Source organism: Channa argus, chromosome 7 (assembly GCF_033026475.1).
Source record: "Channa argus isolate prfri chromosome 7, Channa argus male v1.0, whole genome shotgun sequence".
NCBI lineage: Eukaryota > Metazoa > Chordata > Actinopteri > Anabantiformes > Channidae > Channa > Channa argus.
The window spans coordinates 12,212,175-12,232,005 of record NC_090203.1 but is presented as its reverse complement, the minus strand read 5'-3'; the positions used below and the strand labels follow the sequence as shown (position 1 = coordinate 12,232,005).

Below are 19,831 nucleotides of genomic sequence, written 5' to 3'. Positions count from 1 at the left end.
ATAAACAATAACTAAATGTCGTAGGTAGAGTAAATATTTGGGCGAAGCAATCCCTAAAGATTGCATTCTTCACTGTGATCCCACTCCGTAAGCAGGAGCGTCGGCGGCGGTGCGAGGATGCTGAGAGATGCTCTGATCTTCTGGATCGCTCCTCTCCCCGTGAACGCGCACACGCAGCGAGATGCGCATGTGACGACAAAAGCAAATGCAGGAGCCGGTTTCTCTTTCTCTCTTCTTTCACGCGTACAGACTCACAAATTGCCATCAAGACACCGAGAAGATCTACCCCTGAGACGACATATACAGGCTGATCCGACCTGAAAATACCAGGTCTGCTGGGATTTCACTGTAGGGCGGTAAGTGAGTGTGATGACGAGAGAGGGGGAGAGAGGCTGGCCTATTAGCTCATGCAAGACCCCGAACAGTTGGATAGGTCCACCCACCGGTGTCTGCCTATTTATATGGTAAGAAACGCAGCCGTGGGTCGTGATAACAGGACACTGCTGGAACAGAGAGAGATAAATCACAGCGCGGTAAGGGAGTCTGTTGTTGGTCGAGTGTTGCGGATGACCGCGTGTGTGTGTGTGTTTGTGTGACCTCACTTATGCAATGATGCTGAAATGCAATGATGCCGCTGTCGCATGTGCTCCTTGTGCCTTTATTGGACGCATGCTGCAAGGGTTCCTGTCCTGATTCAAGAGTGTAGTTTAAGGTTTGAACCTGAGGGTTCATGAGGATGAGGATGGGGTAACACACTGCTACAGAATTATTGTACAGCAACATTTGCACATACAATAAATCCAGTTCTGATGTTAAATGAGCTTCATTTAATGGCTTCTCCATGCAAATTATTGTAAGTGGCACAGTTGAGGCTGTAGTTGTAGGCCACAGAACTAAAGAAAAGATCCCTGTAGAAATGCAGTATTGGGAGCCAATGGTTCCAAATGAGTTACACATAAGCTGATTGATTTAAAATGTAATTTATTTACTGACCTCACAAAGGCCTCAAGTTTAATTTGTTTTCATACATGTCCCACATGGCTCAGTTCACCATGTTCTATAAAGTATGGTCTTCCTGTTCCATACATGTAAGTGCATGAAAGGGAAAAGTACAAGAACAACAAAAAGCTGTTTGATTTAGACATTTCTATTAACGTCACATTATCTGTCAATGCACTGTGTTTAACTTTTAAAGTTCCGCTCAAATACAGTTAGGCTTTTCATGTAAGTTTATTGGACAATCTACACTTTGTTTTTGCTATTGAACATAAACATGTAATTTTATCCTCATTTGCTTTTGCATTAATATAATATTGCATTGTAAAACACATGTGAATGTTACATGATGCAACACAACTACAATTGCTGCTGTACTGTATAACAGCACTATTGCATAATTTTGTTCAAAGTATTTGGTACAACAATAGTAACTGGTGAATCTATAATAATCCTTTTCATGTGATAGAGAAGTACAAAAAGTCAGATGTCTAAAAACAATCACTATGCCAAACCAGCATTAAAACTGCTGCATGTATTAATCTTGTTGACAGCAGATGTAGCTTAAAACTCCAGTTGAAGTTGCTTTATCTCATAAACTATTCCCAAGGTCAAGGTCAAGAATAAACATCCTTAATGAACTACATTCAGCTTGTCTATCGACCATATGAGAAAGCATTGTTATTTTTACCCATTTTTACTTCACTGGTAAAGGAAAAATAGCTTAATATTACATTAAAATTTGTGAATTAATGGGACAATTTTTTTAACTGCACTGAGACATGAAAGTGGCAAGTGATCTAGCAAAATAAGGTTTTAGGACTGCAAACAGTGGGGTTCATCAAATTGAGCAGTGACATGGAAATATCAGTAACAACCTGCCAACTGGGGGCACAACATTCTCCAAACAGGGCAGGCAATGTGTGGAATCCCAGTGCTTTCACTGGAAAGGGTAAACAAGCTGACAACCAAAGGCAACCGGGTGATGAACAGACACAGATCAGACAGGGGGAAGGAAGGAGGGAGTGAGGGGTGCACATTAAATGAGACACATCGTACTAGCATAGGGGATGAACACATAGGGGATGAACACATGAACGTTTAGGGGAAGTGAGTCAGACTTTTGTGATGTAAGATAAAAACGGTGTGGGCAGTGTTTTGGCTAGTTGGAAACTGGGGCAAGTGGGCACTGTTGGCTGTGGGAGTAGGTAATGTTTTGGTGGGAGTGTCTGTAGCATGTGTGTTGGTGGTGGCGGGTGTCTGGTGGGTGAGAGGAGAAGGAGGAGCTCTGATGGTTGGGTCTGGCAGCATGCCAGAACCACATTCTCATCCTGATGCCGCTGAAAAGGGTGGTAAAGACATAAACAGGCCCAGTGGGATTAGAGCCCACTCAGAGGAATGATCAGAGGGGATTTGCTCCCCGATGGGCACACAATGGCACTGTCGTGTAACACATAGACACACACTACACATGCTCACCATCAACGTTTCACAACAGACCCAAGCCTATATAAATCTGATTAGAACGCCCTTTTGTTTGGGAAGCGGCCCCAGGGTTAACACGGGCTAGATTTGCCGTGGGCCGTATTTGATAGGATAAGGGGTGTGTGTACGTTGGCGGGGCAGTGAAGAGAAAAACTGGGGGCATGTTTTGTTGTGGCGGGGTGTTTCCACGTGTTTGATGGTCCAGACAGACAGGGAGGGTCATGGCTATGTGGGGAAGCACAATAACAGGCTGAATAAAGGGTTGTTGTTTTTGTATTTTTTTTTACATCCTTGTGTGTGTATCTGAGTCAGCTGATGATAGTGGAGACAGAATCTAAGCTAACATAAAGCAACAAAAACACAAAGACAAAAAGACACTTTAAATCTGTTCAAATTATCAGATTGAAACACTGAAACAGTGGTGGCAGGGAAGGGGACAGCAAATTCTCTGCTACAGAAATGCCCTGAACTTTCTTTACACTTCTATCGCTCTGCTCCTCTTCAGTGCCGGCTCTGGCCCAGGCTGCAGCCATGCCTCTTCTGGAAGAGAACAATCTGCCACAAGAGCACCCACCTACTATTCCTGTGGTCATTATAGGTGAATTTTGTCACTTAACCTTGTGACCTTCAATGGTTTCGGATTATGATGCAGCCGTTGGCCCACAATTTCAAATCTTCTCAATGTAACTTACATCACATAATGCTGTGTGTGCGCCGTTTTGATGCTTCACAACTGGGGTTTTTTTAGGCAATGGCCCATCAGGTATTTGTCTGTCCTACCTGCTGAGTGGAAACAAGCCCTACCTAGATTCATCAACTGTCCACCCAAACCCAATACTATACAGGAAACTTCAGGACACCAAGCACCTACCCATTACCGAGCAGGTAACATCAATTTATTTAGAAATTATTTGCATATGTACACCTGACCAGTCACACACCTATGTGATCATAGGGGCTTTGTTCTTCAGGATCTGGAATTTTTGAGTGAAGGTCTTGAGGGGAGGTCAAGGAACCCTGTTGCATTGCTTTTTGACACGCTCCTGCATCCCAATGCTGACTTTGGCTATGAGTTTCCTCCTGTCCTTCAGTGGAGGAGGGACAAGCAACAACACATCCCACATCTGGTGCTGGGGAAGGGAACACCTGGAGGTGCTTGGCATGTAAGCTACAAGAGGTTTTCTGTCAAATTTTCTGTGGACTGATGCCTTTTTCCTTGACACCGAATCGTTTTCTACCCCTCAGGCAATGGAAGGCTCAATGCTGACCATTAGTCTTGGCATCTGGATGGAGCTACCTGGGGTCAACTACAGAGACTTGACCAATGGCAAATGCAGGTAAAGGGAAAAGAAAATGCTGACAGCAAAGAAACAGTTCAAAGCTCACATTAACTCTTTGCCTCTCCTCCCCTCATAATTTCTCTCTCTCTAGGGATGTAATCCGTGACAGAGCTACCCCAGAGGAGATCTCATCCTATTACTTTAACTATGTGAAGCTAAAGGGCCTCCAAAAGAACTTTGTTAACAACACCTATGTGACCTCCGTCCAGAAACTCTGCCGGGGGCATGAGGGACAAAGTGTGGAAGCTGGGCACACTGACAAAGAAGGTGTAGAGATAGAAAATGGTGGGAATGAGGGTTTTGAGGGAAATAGGGTGGAGTGTGTAAACAATGGAGGAGGGGGGGGACTCTGGGAAGTAAGGGGATATCAGCAGGTGCAGAATGAAACTCATGTCCCCTTCTCTCTGTTTGCTGAGAATGTAGTTCTCGCCACTGGTGCGTCTGATTCATCGATTCGATTAGGCATAGAGGGGGAGAACCTACCCTTTGTATTCCACAGTATCTCAGACCTGGGATTGGCTATAAGCCGTAGAAACCTGGATATGAACTCTGACCCTATCTTAATTGTAGGTGCTGGTTTGAGTGCTGCAGATGCAGTTCTGTGCGCTTGCAATAGTAACGTTAGAGTGCTGCATGTCTTTCGTAAGAGCGTAGATGACCCAGACCTCATCTTTAAACAGCTGCCCAAGACTCTGTATCCAGAGTACCACAAAGTCTTCAACATGATGTGCTCTCAGACCTATATAAGCATGGCTCAGTCCTCTGCACCTAACAGACCCCAAGATGTGAGTATTGCGTCTTCAGTATGTGCCAAGATGTGTCCAAAGCCCCAACTTGCTGCAGGCAACATGGTTGGTAATGGTAGTGTCAATCTGTTTCCTGACTACACCAGTTTCCCGGAACACTGCATAGTGTCCCTTCAGTCTGACATGAAGTGTTTGTTGCAAGGGAACAACTCTCTCAAGGCATTTAAGATCTCCATGGTCTTGGTGCTGATTGGGACCAACCCAAACTTGTTTTTCTTGAAGGGGCAGGGCCAATACCTGGGTCAGGATCCCACAAAACCCATCTCTTGCAAGCAGAACCCCATTGACATCCACCCCTATACGTTTGAGTGTACCAAAGAACCAGGCTTGTTTGCCATGGGCCCACTGGTGGGAGACAACTTTGTTCGCTTTTTGAAGGGTGGTGCTTTAGCCATTGCCTCCTGTCTGCTGAAAAGACTCAAGAAAGGGAAGCTCATCAGCCACGGAGGGAATAACTTTATCTGAAAACATGAGCAGCACAGGTTGGGTCACAGGGCACATATTTTAAGTGCTTTTACTAACTGCTGTACCAGGTGAAGATGAAAACAAGATTTTTACCAGCTTTTACTCATTAATGCATTTTTTTCATCAAAGCTTCTGCATTTTTACAACTTTGAGACCAAAAGGACGATGGATGTACACTATTAAGTTTCTAAAGAAACAAAAGACAACACTGAAGGGTCTTGTCTGACTTCATAAGAATTCCCCAAAAGTCCATGTTACCATGTGCCAATGTTTTCTAGTAACCTCACAGCTGGACAGGACCTTATTTTTATCAGGGTTATTTATTTGTTCAACATGTGTCTTTCAATCCATTTACTAACATCACGTAACTTGCTGTTACTCAATGTCACACATTAAGTCTGCTTTTTTTTCTTATTACAGAGGGGAAACTGCTCTAATTCTCTTACAACATGAAACTGTGGTTGTTTAAAAGGTTCACACTCGCAGGGCAATGTTGTCCCATTGTTGTCCCACTAACAAAAATACATAATTGGGGTGATTGATATTAGATACAAAACAGATCTGTGTCAGAACCTGCGACCCTCAAAAAAGTTATTCACTAAGCAAACTTAATGTTCCTGATAACTGAGCCTACCATTTTTTCATTCTTTTCTTAGCTGCTGTTGTAGGTAGTTGGAGCCATATAGCTAAAACAGACCTGACCTATTGTGTTGGTTACTGCTACTGAAAGGGTTTCTATGCAAAAAATTCACATGAAGATCTGAATGTATTCTTGTGTGGCCACACCTAATTTTACTGCGAGCATGAAGTTTGGATCAAAGTGTCATGGCACTTTGGTCAACTTTTATTACAGGTACTCCACTAAAATTTTAAATTTATGTAATTTATATTTAAAACAAACACAAAGTTGATAGCATAACACTTTACTAAAGCACATTAGGTGTAATTATTGATATATTCTTTTTCTCCTGGATTTGATTTTCCAGATAATGTGTGAATGTTTTTGTTATTTAGCAGCCAATTCTTAATTATGATACAAAAACAAAACTTGCCATTGTAACTCATTGTCAGTATCTTGATGACACAAAATATGTCACGTTGAGACTTTGTACTGGTTCATTATTATCGAAATCAAATAGATAACATAAAGAGGTTTAAAAGACAAGAACAGCAAAAGCACACTTGCAGATTTACCACCATACAATTCATCCGCATCCATTATTCTAAACCATGTATCCAATTCAGGGTCGCAGGGGATTGGAGCCTATCCCAGCTGTAACTGGATAAGGGGTTGGGTACATGCTGGACAAGTTGCCAGTGTACCTCAGGGCCCACACAGAGAGACATACACAAACTGATAACCATTCTCTTTCACAGGCAATTTAGAGTCACCAGTTGACCTAACATGCATAACTTCATGTGGAAGCCAGAGTATCTGGAAGAAACCCAGACAAGCCTGGCGATAAGATGCAAACCAGATACAGAAATGCAGCAGCCGGCAGGTAGATTCAAACCAGGGGCCTTCTAGCTGCGAGCCGTCAGTGCTAACCACTCCTCCACCATGCTGTCCACAACCATACAATACGATCATTTATTTTATGACAACAAAACTTTTGTCATTATAGAATTATGCAATTTTTAAAAAACATATTTTGGCTATAACATCTATACTCCATCTTGAAACCATTCATATGACCTATGTGCAAGTTTAAATTAATCCATCAGTATTTATCACTAATAATCTGTACTGGCACACAGGTTTTCTTAATATCGTGTATAATGACACACAACTTTGGTTACTTAACGCAAGAATTACTAGACATCTCCCACAGCTTTTTCAGAGCTAAATCAGCTGAGCAATTTCACAGGTAATTTCCCAAAACACACTGAATTGTAGAGCTATTTTCTACATATCGCCCAGCTTTATATATGTGTATGCATAAACCTCTTTGGACATAATTTAATATTGCTTACTGTTAAACAGCCACTAGTGTTCTGGTAAGTGCCAAATATTATTTTAAGAAAGGTAATGACCAGTGGCAGAAGCAATCAGATTTTTTTTTCCTGCTGTTTTGTACTACCTTTCAGTCATTTAAACAGTGTGCAAAAGTGTGTTCCCATATTAACATTTTATTTTTTTTTCGCACAACTCGAGCTTTGTTTATTGTTATGTAAACCTGTCATCCTTGACTACAGAAATTTTTCTGCCCCCCTTTGACCATAATGTAGGAAGTCACACTTTAGGGCAGTGAATTGTTAAGTATTTTCACATCGTCACATAAATTTTTCCACTAACAAAAGTAGTTTAACACATTACTGTTTAAGTTTTGGTAACTTTATAATAGTTAACTAGTGAAGATGATATTAGTGTTGAATTAAGGTGGAATTATTCCTCAATGCTTATTTTGTATAACTTTTCGAAATGGTATGGTTTGGAAATGAATATTAAATATATGCAGGCAGGCAGGCATGAATGGTTCACCAACAGCAGCTGCTGTTAGCAGAAGACAGAAGCTCTAAGGGCAGATGTGGACATTTACTGATGGCAGAGGAATCTGGGTGACTCAAAAGTGGAGATTACTCTTGACTATTTTGAAATGAACCTTCAGAAAATCATAAATAAATATGACCCAGTTAAAGCCAGGTAACTGCTGTGAACTTAAAGAGCATTCTGCTTGCTTAGCACTGACAGGCTTATTGTGGTTCACCCACTGACTTTAAAAATATACACCTGAATCGATTTCGGAAAGCAAAAAACTTACTTTGTCCACTCTGGTGCTCATGAAAGAAACCGGCTTCTGTTTCTGCACAATTGATGCTAAACACTCTCTACTTCTCCACTGCACACGCTTTTAGTATGAAGGCGCAGGCGGGGTTCAACAAACTGTATAGGAAGGCCAACAGATGTTTATCATGTAAAAGTGCCTGATGGATTGTCTCATTAGATTGTTTAAGAAACGTTAACACTTGAATCCCTCTAAAGTTTCTAGTTCTGAAACCAGTTTATACGTTTGGTCTTAAATTCAAAATCTAGGAATAGTTCCTTTCTGCATGTAGAGTTTTGATGCTGTCTTGTACAACTGAAGAGTTTTTAATGTTTTGTATGATGTATTTTTTATTATGGACAAATAAAAACTTTGAGAAAAAATTGGAACCTCACACTTTTGTTAGATTGCTTGCTTACATTGTCAGTGGCCTAATTAATGACGTATAAAGAACTAGCAAGAACTACCTGAAAAATTGAAACAATTGTAAACATGTCTTATTATTTAAGCAGTTACTTTATGATGAGCTAAAGGAGTTGACACCATGCTGTAGTGATCAACAATACAGGAGTTACATCTGAAGTTAGTTCAGTAGTCTTTTTCATATGGTCTTGATGGAGAATGTCATAATTCCCGTGCCTTGGAGGACTTCAAGATAAAGGTATTTCATCTTCTTTTTGACAGTTTGGTGGGGTTGTACCTAAAGAGACAAACACACACACACAAACAATTTATCTCAAAGGTCTTTTGATATCAGGATGGGCTTTTAACATTCCTTGTGGGTCATTCCTCAATGTCCTTAGAGGCATTTTTGAACAAACAATAAAAACAGCCCCAAATTAAGCACCGTAAAACATGGACAGTGTTTGAACAGCTTAAAGCAAACAGGCTTCCTATAAACCACGTCTGGAAACTTCATTTAGACCTACCAAAAAATACAGCTTGTTTTCTTAGCAGCATAGTCTGTTCCCCGGCTATGCATGACTGACTGATCATGACTCATTGATCAAACAGATCAGCCTTGAAACACACAGACACACTAGCATGCACGCACACACACACACTCAATCGCAGAGTCTCTCTTTTCTGCTTCGTCAACAGCAATAGCAGCACCAACTTACATCACCTCTGTTACCCTGGAAACAACTGTGACAAAGGAATTACTGCATCTTGATTGGTTAAATTGAAGCTACAGAGGCCACATTCATAACTTGCAGTTAATTACAGAGTCTGCATCTTATAATAATGGCTGATGTTGTACATACTCTATATTATATATACTCAGAAGAAGGCAGGCAACTCTTGTAACTCAGGCAACTCTCTAGTTTTTTAACACAAATGTCAATATCCAAGAGAAACATACCGCTCTTAACACATTCAACAGTTGACAGGGAAGCATCTTGTTTAACTCTCTGAGCTGAAGTAAAAAAGATAAAAGTGTAACATTTGTACCAGTTTGGCCAGGCAATAAACACAAGAGAGACAATGTAATGTTACATTAAAGTCAAGGTTTTATCTACAATATCGTGGTGTACTATTTAAAGAGTTTATTTTAGAAACACTACATCTAAAAGCTAAAATCTGCAAGATAGTAAATCAAGAAAGCCTAATGACATCAATCCTTTAGACTTCAGATGTGAATTAAAAGTTACAATAACTAACAATGTTTAAAAACCTACCAGTCAAGCAGAAATAAGTAAAATTCTGATTAGTTAGAGGGGTAAGCCCACTTTAAAAACTATAGACGCTAACATCGCTGCTCTGTCGGCTATGCTGTTCAGGGAGTATTTGTTTGCTAATTTAATGGCACCTCTGTATGACCCATCTTTTTGTTTTATAGACTTTCTATACAATATTTTAAGAGTTTCCATACTTCCTTAGGACAGAATTATTATATTGCTTCTTTTTGACTGTAACTAACTACACTGATCGCATCGTTTAGCTGCCATGTTATGATCTTCTCTTTAATAATGTTTTTTTTCCAGTCAACACATTTTCTATCAGGTCCTCCAGGTCCTCTAGTCTACTAGCGCTGTGGCTGACTGTGCTCAGACCCCCTTTATATCATTCTGTTTTCATCATTTTATGAATGAGTTGATATCTGATTTTTCCAAACACTTAAGAATACATTTACATTTACTCAAATGACAGACTCTGGTGTGGGCCAACAGGAACAACTCGGGCTTTAGTATGTAGAATGCTAACCCTGCATTTAAACAACCCACACAAACTTTAGCTGGTTTTGACCAATCCCTCTTTTGACACTATATAGGCAAACCATGCTAAAGGTTCATTTTGCACAGAATTAGGATGACCTGAAAGTCATTACTAATGAAAGAGTAAAATATTTACATATTAAACACTATTTCACTCTTTCATTAGTAAAATATTGTGTAGTATGTAAATGTTAAATTTGATGTTAACATCAAAATACTGATAGAATAGACAAAATGTGAAAGCACAACTTTAACGTTGAACCTACGTTAAAGATTTGAATGTATGACAAGTGTGGTTAAAGAATCTGTGAGATGGGAAAACAAAGTTACTGCAAGTCTTTTTCCAACAGAAAATGACGCCTAGTTTCTCACCTGAACAGATCATCTCCTATAGTCCCATCCCGTCTGCTCTGACGCTCCTCCTGCAACAAACATAGGCTGAAATTTTGGAATACAGGTGGCTAGGATACAGACAGATAACACGCAAAGTGGCAAAAATACCTCAGCTGCATCTTTCAGCCACTCATCCAGATCAGAGTTCTTGCCTCTGTTGTGAACCAGCAGGTCAGACCCTCCAATGATGTGGGCTGAGCCCTGAGCACCTGGGACTCGATTCTATGACATGCACACAAGAGGAAAATACATATAAAAAATGTGGCAAACTTTAAACTTACTGACTGCTGGAGACAATGTTTCTCATCAGGGCATACATGAGCTTTTCTTCAATTTACAAAAATTGGTATAATTATTTACCTCTGATGTCTACACTCCCTGGAGAGCACTTAAGAGAACCAAGGTCACTTTTAAAAAATAAAACTTTATTTATCTTCGGATAGTGGGTGACATAAAAAATAATAATTAATAATAATAATTGCAAGTTTTTTAAATTTAATTTCAGGTTTTATTTAAGTTGAGTTTATTCAGAATTTATGTAAGTTCAGTTTATTAAGTTTAGGGGGGTTGTAGCTTAGTTTGTAGAGTAAACCACAGAATCAGTGCTTCGGTTTGCAGTTTCTCCTAGCTACCCGTCAAAGTGTCCTTGGGCAAGATGCTGAAGCCCATTGTCTTAGTGTGTGACTTGTAAGTCACTTTGGTTAAAAAAGTCTACTAAATTCAAGTGTTACTTTGTGTGTAGTAGTATGTAGTATACTCTTTCTCTTGTGTAAACACATTGTAGTCTGACCTTGCGGAAACATTTGAAGTTCTTTGCACAGCCATCGCCCTGCATCTGCTTTGGTTTGCTTTTTTGAGGGGCGGTCAAAGTGAGTGATCTGAACTCCACCAAAACTAGCCTTTTAGGAAGCCCTTCATCTATATTTAATTCCTGAAAAAAAAAAAAGATCAGGAATTCAACTTTTGCCAGATGGAAACTTAATATTGTAACATCCACAGATAATGATTATCAAAGTTAACAGGACTGAAGAGGTTAAACTGCAGTAACATGGTCATCTGACAGTTGTACATTATCTTCTGCTAATCTTGATACAGTGTTAACATTCTTCTCAGAATAGTCCTGATTCAACATTTCTTCTCTGTCTATAGTTTTAAGCCTTTAAAAATATATACATATAAAAAGCTAAGACACATACTATCTAGGTTAAGCTAAAAAATGAAGCATATTGAAAAGGATCAAGAGAGACAAAAGTATAAAAATAAGAAATTTCTCGGGACTTACATGTGTCTCCTGTTTGATGGTAACTGGTTCTAGAGGGGTTTTTGTTTCTTCTTTAGTCTTGTAAACATCTACTTTCAGTAGTTCTAAATCCTACAGGATACGAATGGGAGAAAAATGAATGGTAATAGTGTAATATAATTTCATATAAAGCTGTGAAGTAAAGTAATTGGGTGTAATCAATGTAAAGATTTTAGTTTCTTTTTCGCTACAGTATTAGATGAAGAAAAAAGACACTCACTCTTTACTCACCTCAACAAAAGAGACATCATTATCATCAAAAGGCTGTAAGTCTTTACTTGTGCTGGCAAATGAGCTTTCTGGAGGATTACTGGACTCGTGATTGGTTTTCTTGTATTCTGAAGCATGAACCTCTTCCGTCTTGATAGAGATGATGTGCTGTTCAGATCTTTGCCTCTGCTCCTTGTTAGAACCTAGGTTCTTTTCCCAGCCCATTTGCTGTGGCCTCTGGTTGGTACCATTTTCTTCTCTGTTGACCTTTTGCCTCTTACATAAAAATGAAACCTCTGTTGTATTTAAGCCTTGTTTCTGTTTGACTGAACTCTGCACCACTGGCTGTGCTTGATGGCCTTGATTATACAAGGGTTGCTCATCAAAGCAGTCCATATCTTCTGACATAATAGATATAAGTTCATCCATCTGTATCTCTGCTTCCATCTCTTTCCTCTTCCTATTTTGCGGATCCTTGTGACCAGTGTGGGACACTTTAGGTGATAGAACCTCTGACCGTCCTGTGAACTGATCAATTTCTGACCCCACTGAAGTCTGTAACGTTAGTGCAGGGACTTTGTCTGAGTGTGCATATGTTTCTTTAGATGTGATAGAGGTGTTTGGAGCCTGCATGTGGATGGATGATTCCATTACAGGCCGCTTTGGCTTTGACCCTCTGGAGCACTCATCCTCCAAAGGCCTTAATGAAAGGAAAAATCAAAAGACAAAATCATACTTTCAGTCAGCATTATACAGTGTTTCCCTAAACATGGTTTTTAAGTATTTTGGTTATCAATCTTAATCTGTTAGTATAAAAATGATACTGTATAACCAAAGGATTTCTAACCACATAGATAAACCTAGTATGCTTCTCTATAACTTACCTCCTCATGAACAGAGGTACCTTGTTTATAAGTTAAAACTGTGACTAAACTAGTAAATCTCAGGATCCTGATCCTAGCTCACTGTCACAATAACAGAGAAGCCATTCACCTTATTAATAATCTCTTTACCATGAGGATGATTTTGAAGCAGTTAATTTAATGTAGAAAAGTTACAAATTATGTAATTATCTGCACTTTAAAGTGTGCATTGCATTACCACTTATAAAACATGCAAAAACACTGGTATTGTCTTTCAAATGCTCACAAACAGATGTTTACCTTTTCTTGGTGACGGGCTGAAAGAAACTGGTTAGAGTTGATTGTTTCTGTGGGGAAGCATGAGCAGAGATTTTCTGTTTCTGAGGAGACTGCTTTTGTACAAATGTCTTCATGCCACCATTGTTCTTAAGAGTGGATAGCTGCCCCCTAAAGGCACTATTCCCTTCATCTGAAATTACAAACATAGAGTTACAGACATTTGGCTGATGCGCCTAATTATGAAAAGCGTCACATTTAGAAAAATAGCTTATTATTATTGCTAATGGTTGTCTGTCTGTGGCTCTGCGATAGACTGGGGATGGTGTACTCCGTCTCTCTCCCGATGACAGCTAGGATAGGCTTCAACCCTCCCGTGACCCACATAGGATAAGCGGTGACAGATAATGGATGGATGGATGATTATTGCTGATCATAGATGAAGAGAGCTACAGTGGTTTAAAATCTGTCACTAATCCATCTGCCAATTTGTATGTGTATGTGTGTGTGAGTTGTAACCACTATCACTCCAAAATATACAAAACACAATCAAATCTGGCAGACAGAGCCAGATACACAGTAGAGATACACAAACCTGATACACCAGATGTGACCAACCCCCATTTAACTTACATTAAATGTACTAAAGTCACAGTTAAAGAGAAGCTCTGCAAACTGTCTGCTTACTTATTACAAAGTTTTAACAATCACATATAGAAAAAGAGGTGTAGTTACAACTAAACTAATGAATGTATACCCCAGACTAACGTATCAAAATCAGTACTGAAAGAAAAAAGGATGGAACAGTGCATGTATATTTCATTCACCTGTTGGTTTAGACTCTGGATTCTTTCTTTCCACAATACACTGAGTGCTTGTCTGAGCCATGAGTTTAGATCCATGGAGCTGAATGGTATTGTGGTTTTGCTTCTTCTCAGGAGTTTCTCCTACAGCTGTTGCCCCGGTCATATCACAAAGCTGTGTCCTGATAGTAAAGTACAATTACATATCAGTCAGGCCTTCTGGAATGAACAAAACAATGAAAAGATTAAACATTATTATGACATGTCTAAGCACTTGTCTTTACCCTCCTGATTGCTCTGTGTTAAGTGCATATGCTGTGATGTTCTGAGATGCGCCAGGTAAAACGGTCTCATCCACCTCCACCTTCTGTGAGAGTGAAGCATTTGCCATTCTGGGATTCACTTTTGGTACTGACTCTAAAATACAAACAAAAACAAATCATGGAATAAAGTTAACACCAGAGCAAAATGACAGAACAGATAAAAGGCGAAGAAACAAAGCATCAATCAGTACTCTTCTGTCTGGTTGCCCACCTGAGTCTGGTATTAGACTAGACGGATTGCAGAACTTGTCACAGGAAGCATAGATGGCAGCCAAACCAATTTCAGACTCTGTAATGACTCTAAAGCCTTTTCTGGTTCAGTGGAAACAGACAGATGCCAGAGACAGAGTTTCAAAGGGTTCTTAAATTGTCACCTTCACCAGAAAAATTGTCCTAAAAGTGCTTTTCTACAGAAAAAGGAGTTTGAGCAAACCTTTGAACAATGTTCTTCACAGAGTTTGCCCACTCTGTGGTAGAGGAAGAAAGCACAGTTTGGGAGCTTGCTGTTGTCACATCGACTACACAGCTGTGTGGAGACTCCAGCAAGCCCCGGGGTAGGGAGCCCTCCTCCAACAACTGGCTCCTGCCACCACCAAAACTTACTGCTGCACTCAGACGCTTAAGCTGTAAAGCACATTATGGTTAATCAGTTTCAGGTGAGAACACTCATCATCTTATTGGATGAATGAATAAAAAAACAAAGAAACTAGATCCTGTTTTGTACTGGCGAATATTTCTGTGAAGCAATAACTCACCTAGAGGATCCACAGGATCCCCAGGCTGCTGACTGCCTGGCAACTGATATTCTACTCATAAACATGATGCTCACAAGTTAATGTGACTTGCCATTATTATTTTAAACTAAAGAGACAGGATCATCTGCAATTATTTTACATATAACACATGCTCATTTATATAACTCATCAATTATCCTTGACTGAAGTGCTCACTTGATACAGTCATATTTCATGACTTGCTATTGCCAACAATATAAGATTCTCACAAAGAAAAAAGTAAAGATACCTGTTTGGCACTGAGGAATATAAAAGTCTTTTCAATGAAGAGCTGCTTTCGAACTCGAATCACCCCAAGGTTAACATCCTCATTTTTGAAACTAGGCTCGTCAATCTCAGGGATGAAACTTTAAACCAATGGACAGCATGGATGAGATGTTTGGTTTAGTGCAGCAGAGGTGTATATAGCATACAAGGATGGATAGTATTATACCTCTCAACTTTAGGAGGGGGCAATTTTTGCTGTACAGCTTTGTTGACCTCTGAGAAGAACTCTGGCTTCACAATGGGACGACAGCAGAGCAGAGCAGAAATTGTCTAATAAGGAAAAAGCACATCAGCACACAGACACACACAGATGATATGCGCTAATAAGGACACAAATTCTGGTCCTGACCTTGATTGTTAGTTTAACAGAAGGCATGGCCAGGTGGGTGCAGTCCAGAGTCCAGGTGTTGACCAGCTTTCCACCCAAAACTACCAGAGCCTGAGAGAGTGATGATTTGCCTTCATTGTCCAAACATGAGGAACACACTAGGGCTTTCTGATGGTCCACACTTAGGGAGATTCATAATAAAATAGATTCTGTATTAAGATATTAGGTTAACTTATAACTTAGGTTATATTGTCAGGGAAAATAAAATTTGACTGACTTTAAATAACTAAATGTTTGTTTTGTTATGTAAAACAGATTGAATGAGGTCTTGTTTCTGTTACATACCTAAATTTGCTTTGAAAAACCCCAAATGTGAGAATCACCCCTGACTTTACATTCACTGGTGTGTTCTCTGCCACACGCTGACTGTTGACAAATGTGCCATACTTGGAGGTGTCCTGAAGAATCAGATTCTAAAAGAAAAATAACAAATTAAATTGTCTATCAGACAAACAAACCACTCTACTTTTTTTTTTCAATTATTCATTTGAAACACAGCCTAAGCCTTAGATGGAGAGCTCAGAAAATCAATTAAAAACTTAAGTGGAAGAACAAACAGACTCCAAACTAAACAGGATGGCTATAGCTCAGATGGTAAGGCAGTTGTCCACAGACCACAGGTCGCTTCAGTCCCTCCTGGCTACATGTTGAAGTGTCATGGGTAGACACTGTACACTAAGTTCATCCTGGTGGGTCAGCTAAGCACCTTGCATGACAATCACTGCCATTGGTAAATGGGAAGCAACATTGTAAAGAGCTTTCGATAAAAGTTCTACATAAGAACACATTTATTAAACATGAAACATTAAAAATGCGACTGTAGTGAAACAGAATCAATATTTATTTTAGCATTTGCAGATACAGAAAAACCTTTGGACACTGTTATTGTATGAGGTGTAATTCCTTAATCAAAATACCACAGGAAACGGAAAGGAAAACAAACTTTAATATTTAGGAAATAAATCCAGAGGATTGTGATTAACTCATTGTGATAAATCAAACAATAAGCAGCTATGCAAAATTAAAAGAAAACTATTATTTATGGCTGTACACAAATACCCTATATATTCGAAAAATCTACATAAACCCAAACACTAATGGTAATGGGAATAGGATGAATGCATTTTTTGCAACACTAATCCATCCAAGACTTTGACAAGAACATTTCAATCTATTTAATTTTTCCCCTGTCTTTGGAGCAAAGGATGCAATTAACTAGCTACCTAGTCCAAAGGCTTTGGGTACAGGTGACTGAATGTTAAACAGAAGAGCTATCCATTTCTGTTAATGTATTTAAGGAAGCCAAATAAAGAAGATCCTTACCACCAACATTATCTGAAGTCACTATTAGTTTAATTTTGAATACTGATTCTTTGAATCCTTACAATTTAAAAATTACAGACTGATCAGTTTAATCAGCTGTGAGATTAAACTCATGGCAAAAGTCTTCCTTCCAGAGCAGGTGGGATTTGAAAGCTTTGACAGGTGGAGAAACATTATTTGTTCTCTACCATCAGTATTGCTTTTGGAACAAATGTAATTAGTTGGCTTGATTTGCTAAAAGTTAAATCTAAAATCTGTGTAGTTGCTAATGATGTTCGATCTCCTTCTTTAAGTCTTCAGGGGTACAAGGCAGGGATGCCCTCTTGGTCCACTTTTATTTGCTATTATTATTGAACCATTAGACACTTCTATAAGATCTATAGAAGTTAGGATATCAATTCTAATTTCCCTGAAGTTATAATTGGAGGGCCAATTAATGAAATTAACTAAGTACTTAAGCCTCTTACTTCCAACAAAACTATCTTACCATGTAACAGTGAACACAAACCATGTTTCTGAAAATGTTTTGCCTTATTTGTCCTGGGGGACCCCTTCCAACTAGTTCCCCATGCTGATGCTGATGCTAGGACATAAGGTTATTGTCAATACTTTGAATCACCAGATGCCCTTTCAGTTTATGAGTGGATTACTCTGATCAGGCCGAATGGTGAATTTCAAAGATTGTCGAGTTCTTACACAGAGGTAAGTATTGTCATGACAATTTGTGTAAATGGGAACAATTTATTAGTGGACCCCAGTGATAGATGCCAGTCAATACAAGCCAGGTGATAGTTTTGTCCTGCTAGACAAAAATCTGCATTTTAAAATGGCCTTAATTTTTTCCCTTTTACTTAAGTATACAATGCACTGCAGATTGATTATACTTATTAAACCTATACAAAATGTAGAATAGGCAAAGGTTCAATGCTCTCTTCCCCCTGTTTCTGTGTGATGTGTATAGTATATATGCAATGTATGATTATATATAATCGAGCAGTACTGAACATTTTTTTATATGTCATTCGTACATTTTAGTGGGACTGATTTTGGTGAGTCCGTTCATTTAATGTTTTATTCTACAGTACATACAGTAATGTGAGAGCGCCACCTTCTGTTTCAATGTATTATCAACATATATTTTACAAGAAACATTATACTTATACTTGTGTGCTGTACATTATTAAGATTTATGAACAAAAAATTTAAACATGTACAGTATGCGACCTTAAGGGCATAATATAAATGAAAACCTGAACAAACAGACAAACTACATGAGAAAATGGAGTCATAACTGAGAAGAAAGCCCCTCAGTCACACTATTTAATATAAGGAATTAATTTAGATACAAGGACTGATCCACAAAATCCCCTCACCAGGTGTTGATGCTATAAATATAATCTATATAGAGATGTGCAGTATGCATGAACTGAACATGCATTATCTATATCTGATCATATCATGTCTCTCACCTCATTGGTAGCAGTGAGAAGAGCGTGAGCCCTGCTGATGGACTGGTCATTGGGTAGGAGGATGTCACAGTTCTTGCGTCCTACAACATATTCTTTACTGGAGAGGAGATAGTGGGTCTCACCTGTGTATGACAGAAGGTCAGTTATGAGCCATTTAATTGAAAACTTAAAACAAGAACGTTTGGTTTAATTCTTACAGCATAATTACCATGTAAGTAATTTGATTTATTCAGTATGCATTTAATCTGGGGAATGTTAACAAATACAATGTTATCATATGTTTCACCTAACTAGTTCCTATATGTAAGCCTAACTATTAATGTCACAACTATTAAGCATCTATTAATGTTGATGGTTTCCTATGATATTTTAACTATACTAGGAGTTGGTTGTTAAATTGTTAACTGGGTACAGGCATTAATTGAATAAAGAGTACATTTATTTTCACTACTCGTATTGTTTATGTGTACTGACTGTTTCAGAATAGGAAAAAAGACCATTTGACTTCGCTGTGATATAAAAGGAGAGGCCACAGAACAACCAAGGTAAAGTCCAGAAAGGTATAAACAATTTAACTGCCAGGTAGCGTCATCACGCCAAAACCCTACTCTTGACTAAGACTCTTGCCTGACTAGTAACTAGACACTGTTTTTATTTAGGTTACGACCATATCATGTAAACAGATCATTTTCTAGCTTTAGAGTTCGTTGATTATAAAGATAGCTAATGCTGACTTCACTAATACGTAAACTTTCAACCATTTAGCTGATGGAAGCTGTGAGTTTAACTAGTGATAAAATGTCAGCCAAAGCAGGAAGAAAGTTACCTTCAGGTTGCAGGGGCGTCAGTATCCACATTGTACTGCTTTTGTTGCTTCTTCATTAATATAATCTTAACAAAAACTTAGCAGTAAAGCAACATTCAAACAAGTTAGTCTATTTACAAGGAGTCTACACAGTTGACACGCAACGCGCCATCTAGTGACGCACAAACTCTGCGCCGCTAGCTGTCTTTTCAAAATAAAGGTCGATTCCTTAGAAGTTCTCATGGAGACGAGAAGGAAATAAGGGAGAAAACATTTCTCTTTATTCAAAATTACATGAAAACATGCATTTCCAGTTTCACGCACCAAGAACACCTTAATCTCGAGTGAAACCCGTAAAAATAACCATGACATTAATACAGAACAGGATTAGTCTTCTAGATTTTGTAGTTTTAAAATGAATATAACCTTAGTTTTTAAATCACTCAATAAAAATTATTTTACATATTTTCATTTTAAATCATATTGCTTAACCTAAATATTACTGGTAATAATTGGTTAAAAGAGCTTTTTCAAATAAATATAG

General features: G+C 38.8%; 2 protein-coding genes across 6 annotated transcripts; one reads left to right on the top strand and one right to left on the bottom strand.

The window, feature by feature from the left end:
• The first annotated feature begins 9 nt into the window (after positions 1–9).
• osgin2 (oxidative stress induced growth inhibitor family member 2) lies at positions 10–8,177 on the top strand. Of its 4 annotated transcripts, none has more exons than XM_067509001.1 (6): positions 10–356; positions 2,987–3,079; positions 3,230–3,366; positions 3,453–3,644; positions 3,727–3,818; positions 3,913–8,177. In XM_067509001.1, exons 2-6 carry the CDS (start codon positions 3,013–3,015, stop codon positions 5,090–5,092), a joined length of 1,668 nt encoding a protein of 555 aa, XP_067365102.1. In that variant the 5' UTR covers positions 10–356; positions 2,987–3,012; the 3' UTR covers positions 5,093–8,177. The 4 variants fall into 4 exon arrangements, with proteins under 4 accessions (XP_067365102.1, XP_067365103.1, XP_067365099.1 ...); XM_067509002.1 differs by having other exon boundaries at positions 10–464; XM_067508998.1 differs by having other exon boundaries at positions 10–533.
• A 13-nt stretch (positions 8,178–8,190) lies between these two features.
• nbn (nibrin) lies at positions 8,191–19,471 on the bottom strand. 2 transcript variants are annotated; one of them, XM_067508997.1, is made up of 18 exons: positions 19,309–19,471; positions 18,483–18,604; positions 15,976–16,103; positions 15,652–15,811; positions 15,469–15,572; positions 15,265–15,382; positions 14,675–14,865; positions 14,453–14,553; positions 14,203–14,335; positions 13,943–14,100; positions 13,140–13,308; positions 11,998–12,676; positions 11,749–11,838; positions 11,257–11,397; positions 10,575–10,688; positions 10,446–10,495; positions 9,221–9,274; positions 8,191–8,557 (listed from the first exon to the last, which is right to left on the bottom strand). In XM_067508997.1, the coding sequence occupies exons 1-17, from the start codon at positions 19,337–19,339 to the stop codon at positions 9,262–9,264; spliced, it is 2,502 nt and encodes an 833-aa protein (XP_067365098.1). In that variant the 5' UTR covers positions 19,340–19,471; the 3' UTR covers positions 8,191–8,557; positions 9,221–9,261. The 2 variants fall into 2 exon arrangements, with proteins under 2 accessions (XP_067365098.1, XP_067365097.1); XM_067508996.1 differs by lacking the exon at positions 9,221–9,274.
• Positions 19,472–19,831: the final 360 nt, after the last annotated feature.

Excerpts from the sequence above, each read along its gene's own strand:
- osgin2 (XM_067509001.1), top strand. The coding sequence starts at position 3,013 with ATGCCTCTTCTGGAAGAGAACAATCTGCCACAAGAGCACCCACCTACT. Across the intron at positions 3,367-3,452 it reads ACCTACCCATTACCGAGCAG|GATCTGGAATTTTTGAGTGA; the intron begins GTAACATCAATT and ends TTTGTTCTTCAG. Across the intron at positions 3,819-3,912 it reads TTGACCAATGGCAAATGCAG|GGATGTAATCCGTGACAGAG; the intron begins GTAAAGGGAAAA and ends CTCTCTCTCTAG.
- nbn (XM_067508996.1), bottom strand. The coding sequence starts at position 19,339 with ATGTGGATACTGACGCCCCTGCAACCTGAAG. Across the intron at positions 15,812-15,975 it reads GTTTTTCAAAGCAAATTTAG|TGTGGACCATCAGAAAGCCC; the intron begins GTATGTAACAGA and ends AATCTCCCTAAG. Across the intron at positions 10,496-10,574 it reads GGCTGAAAGATGCAGCTGAG|GAGGAGCGTCAGAGCAGACG; the intron begins GTATTTTTGCCA and ends TGTTTGTTGCAG.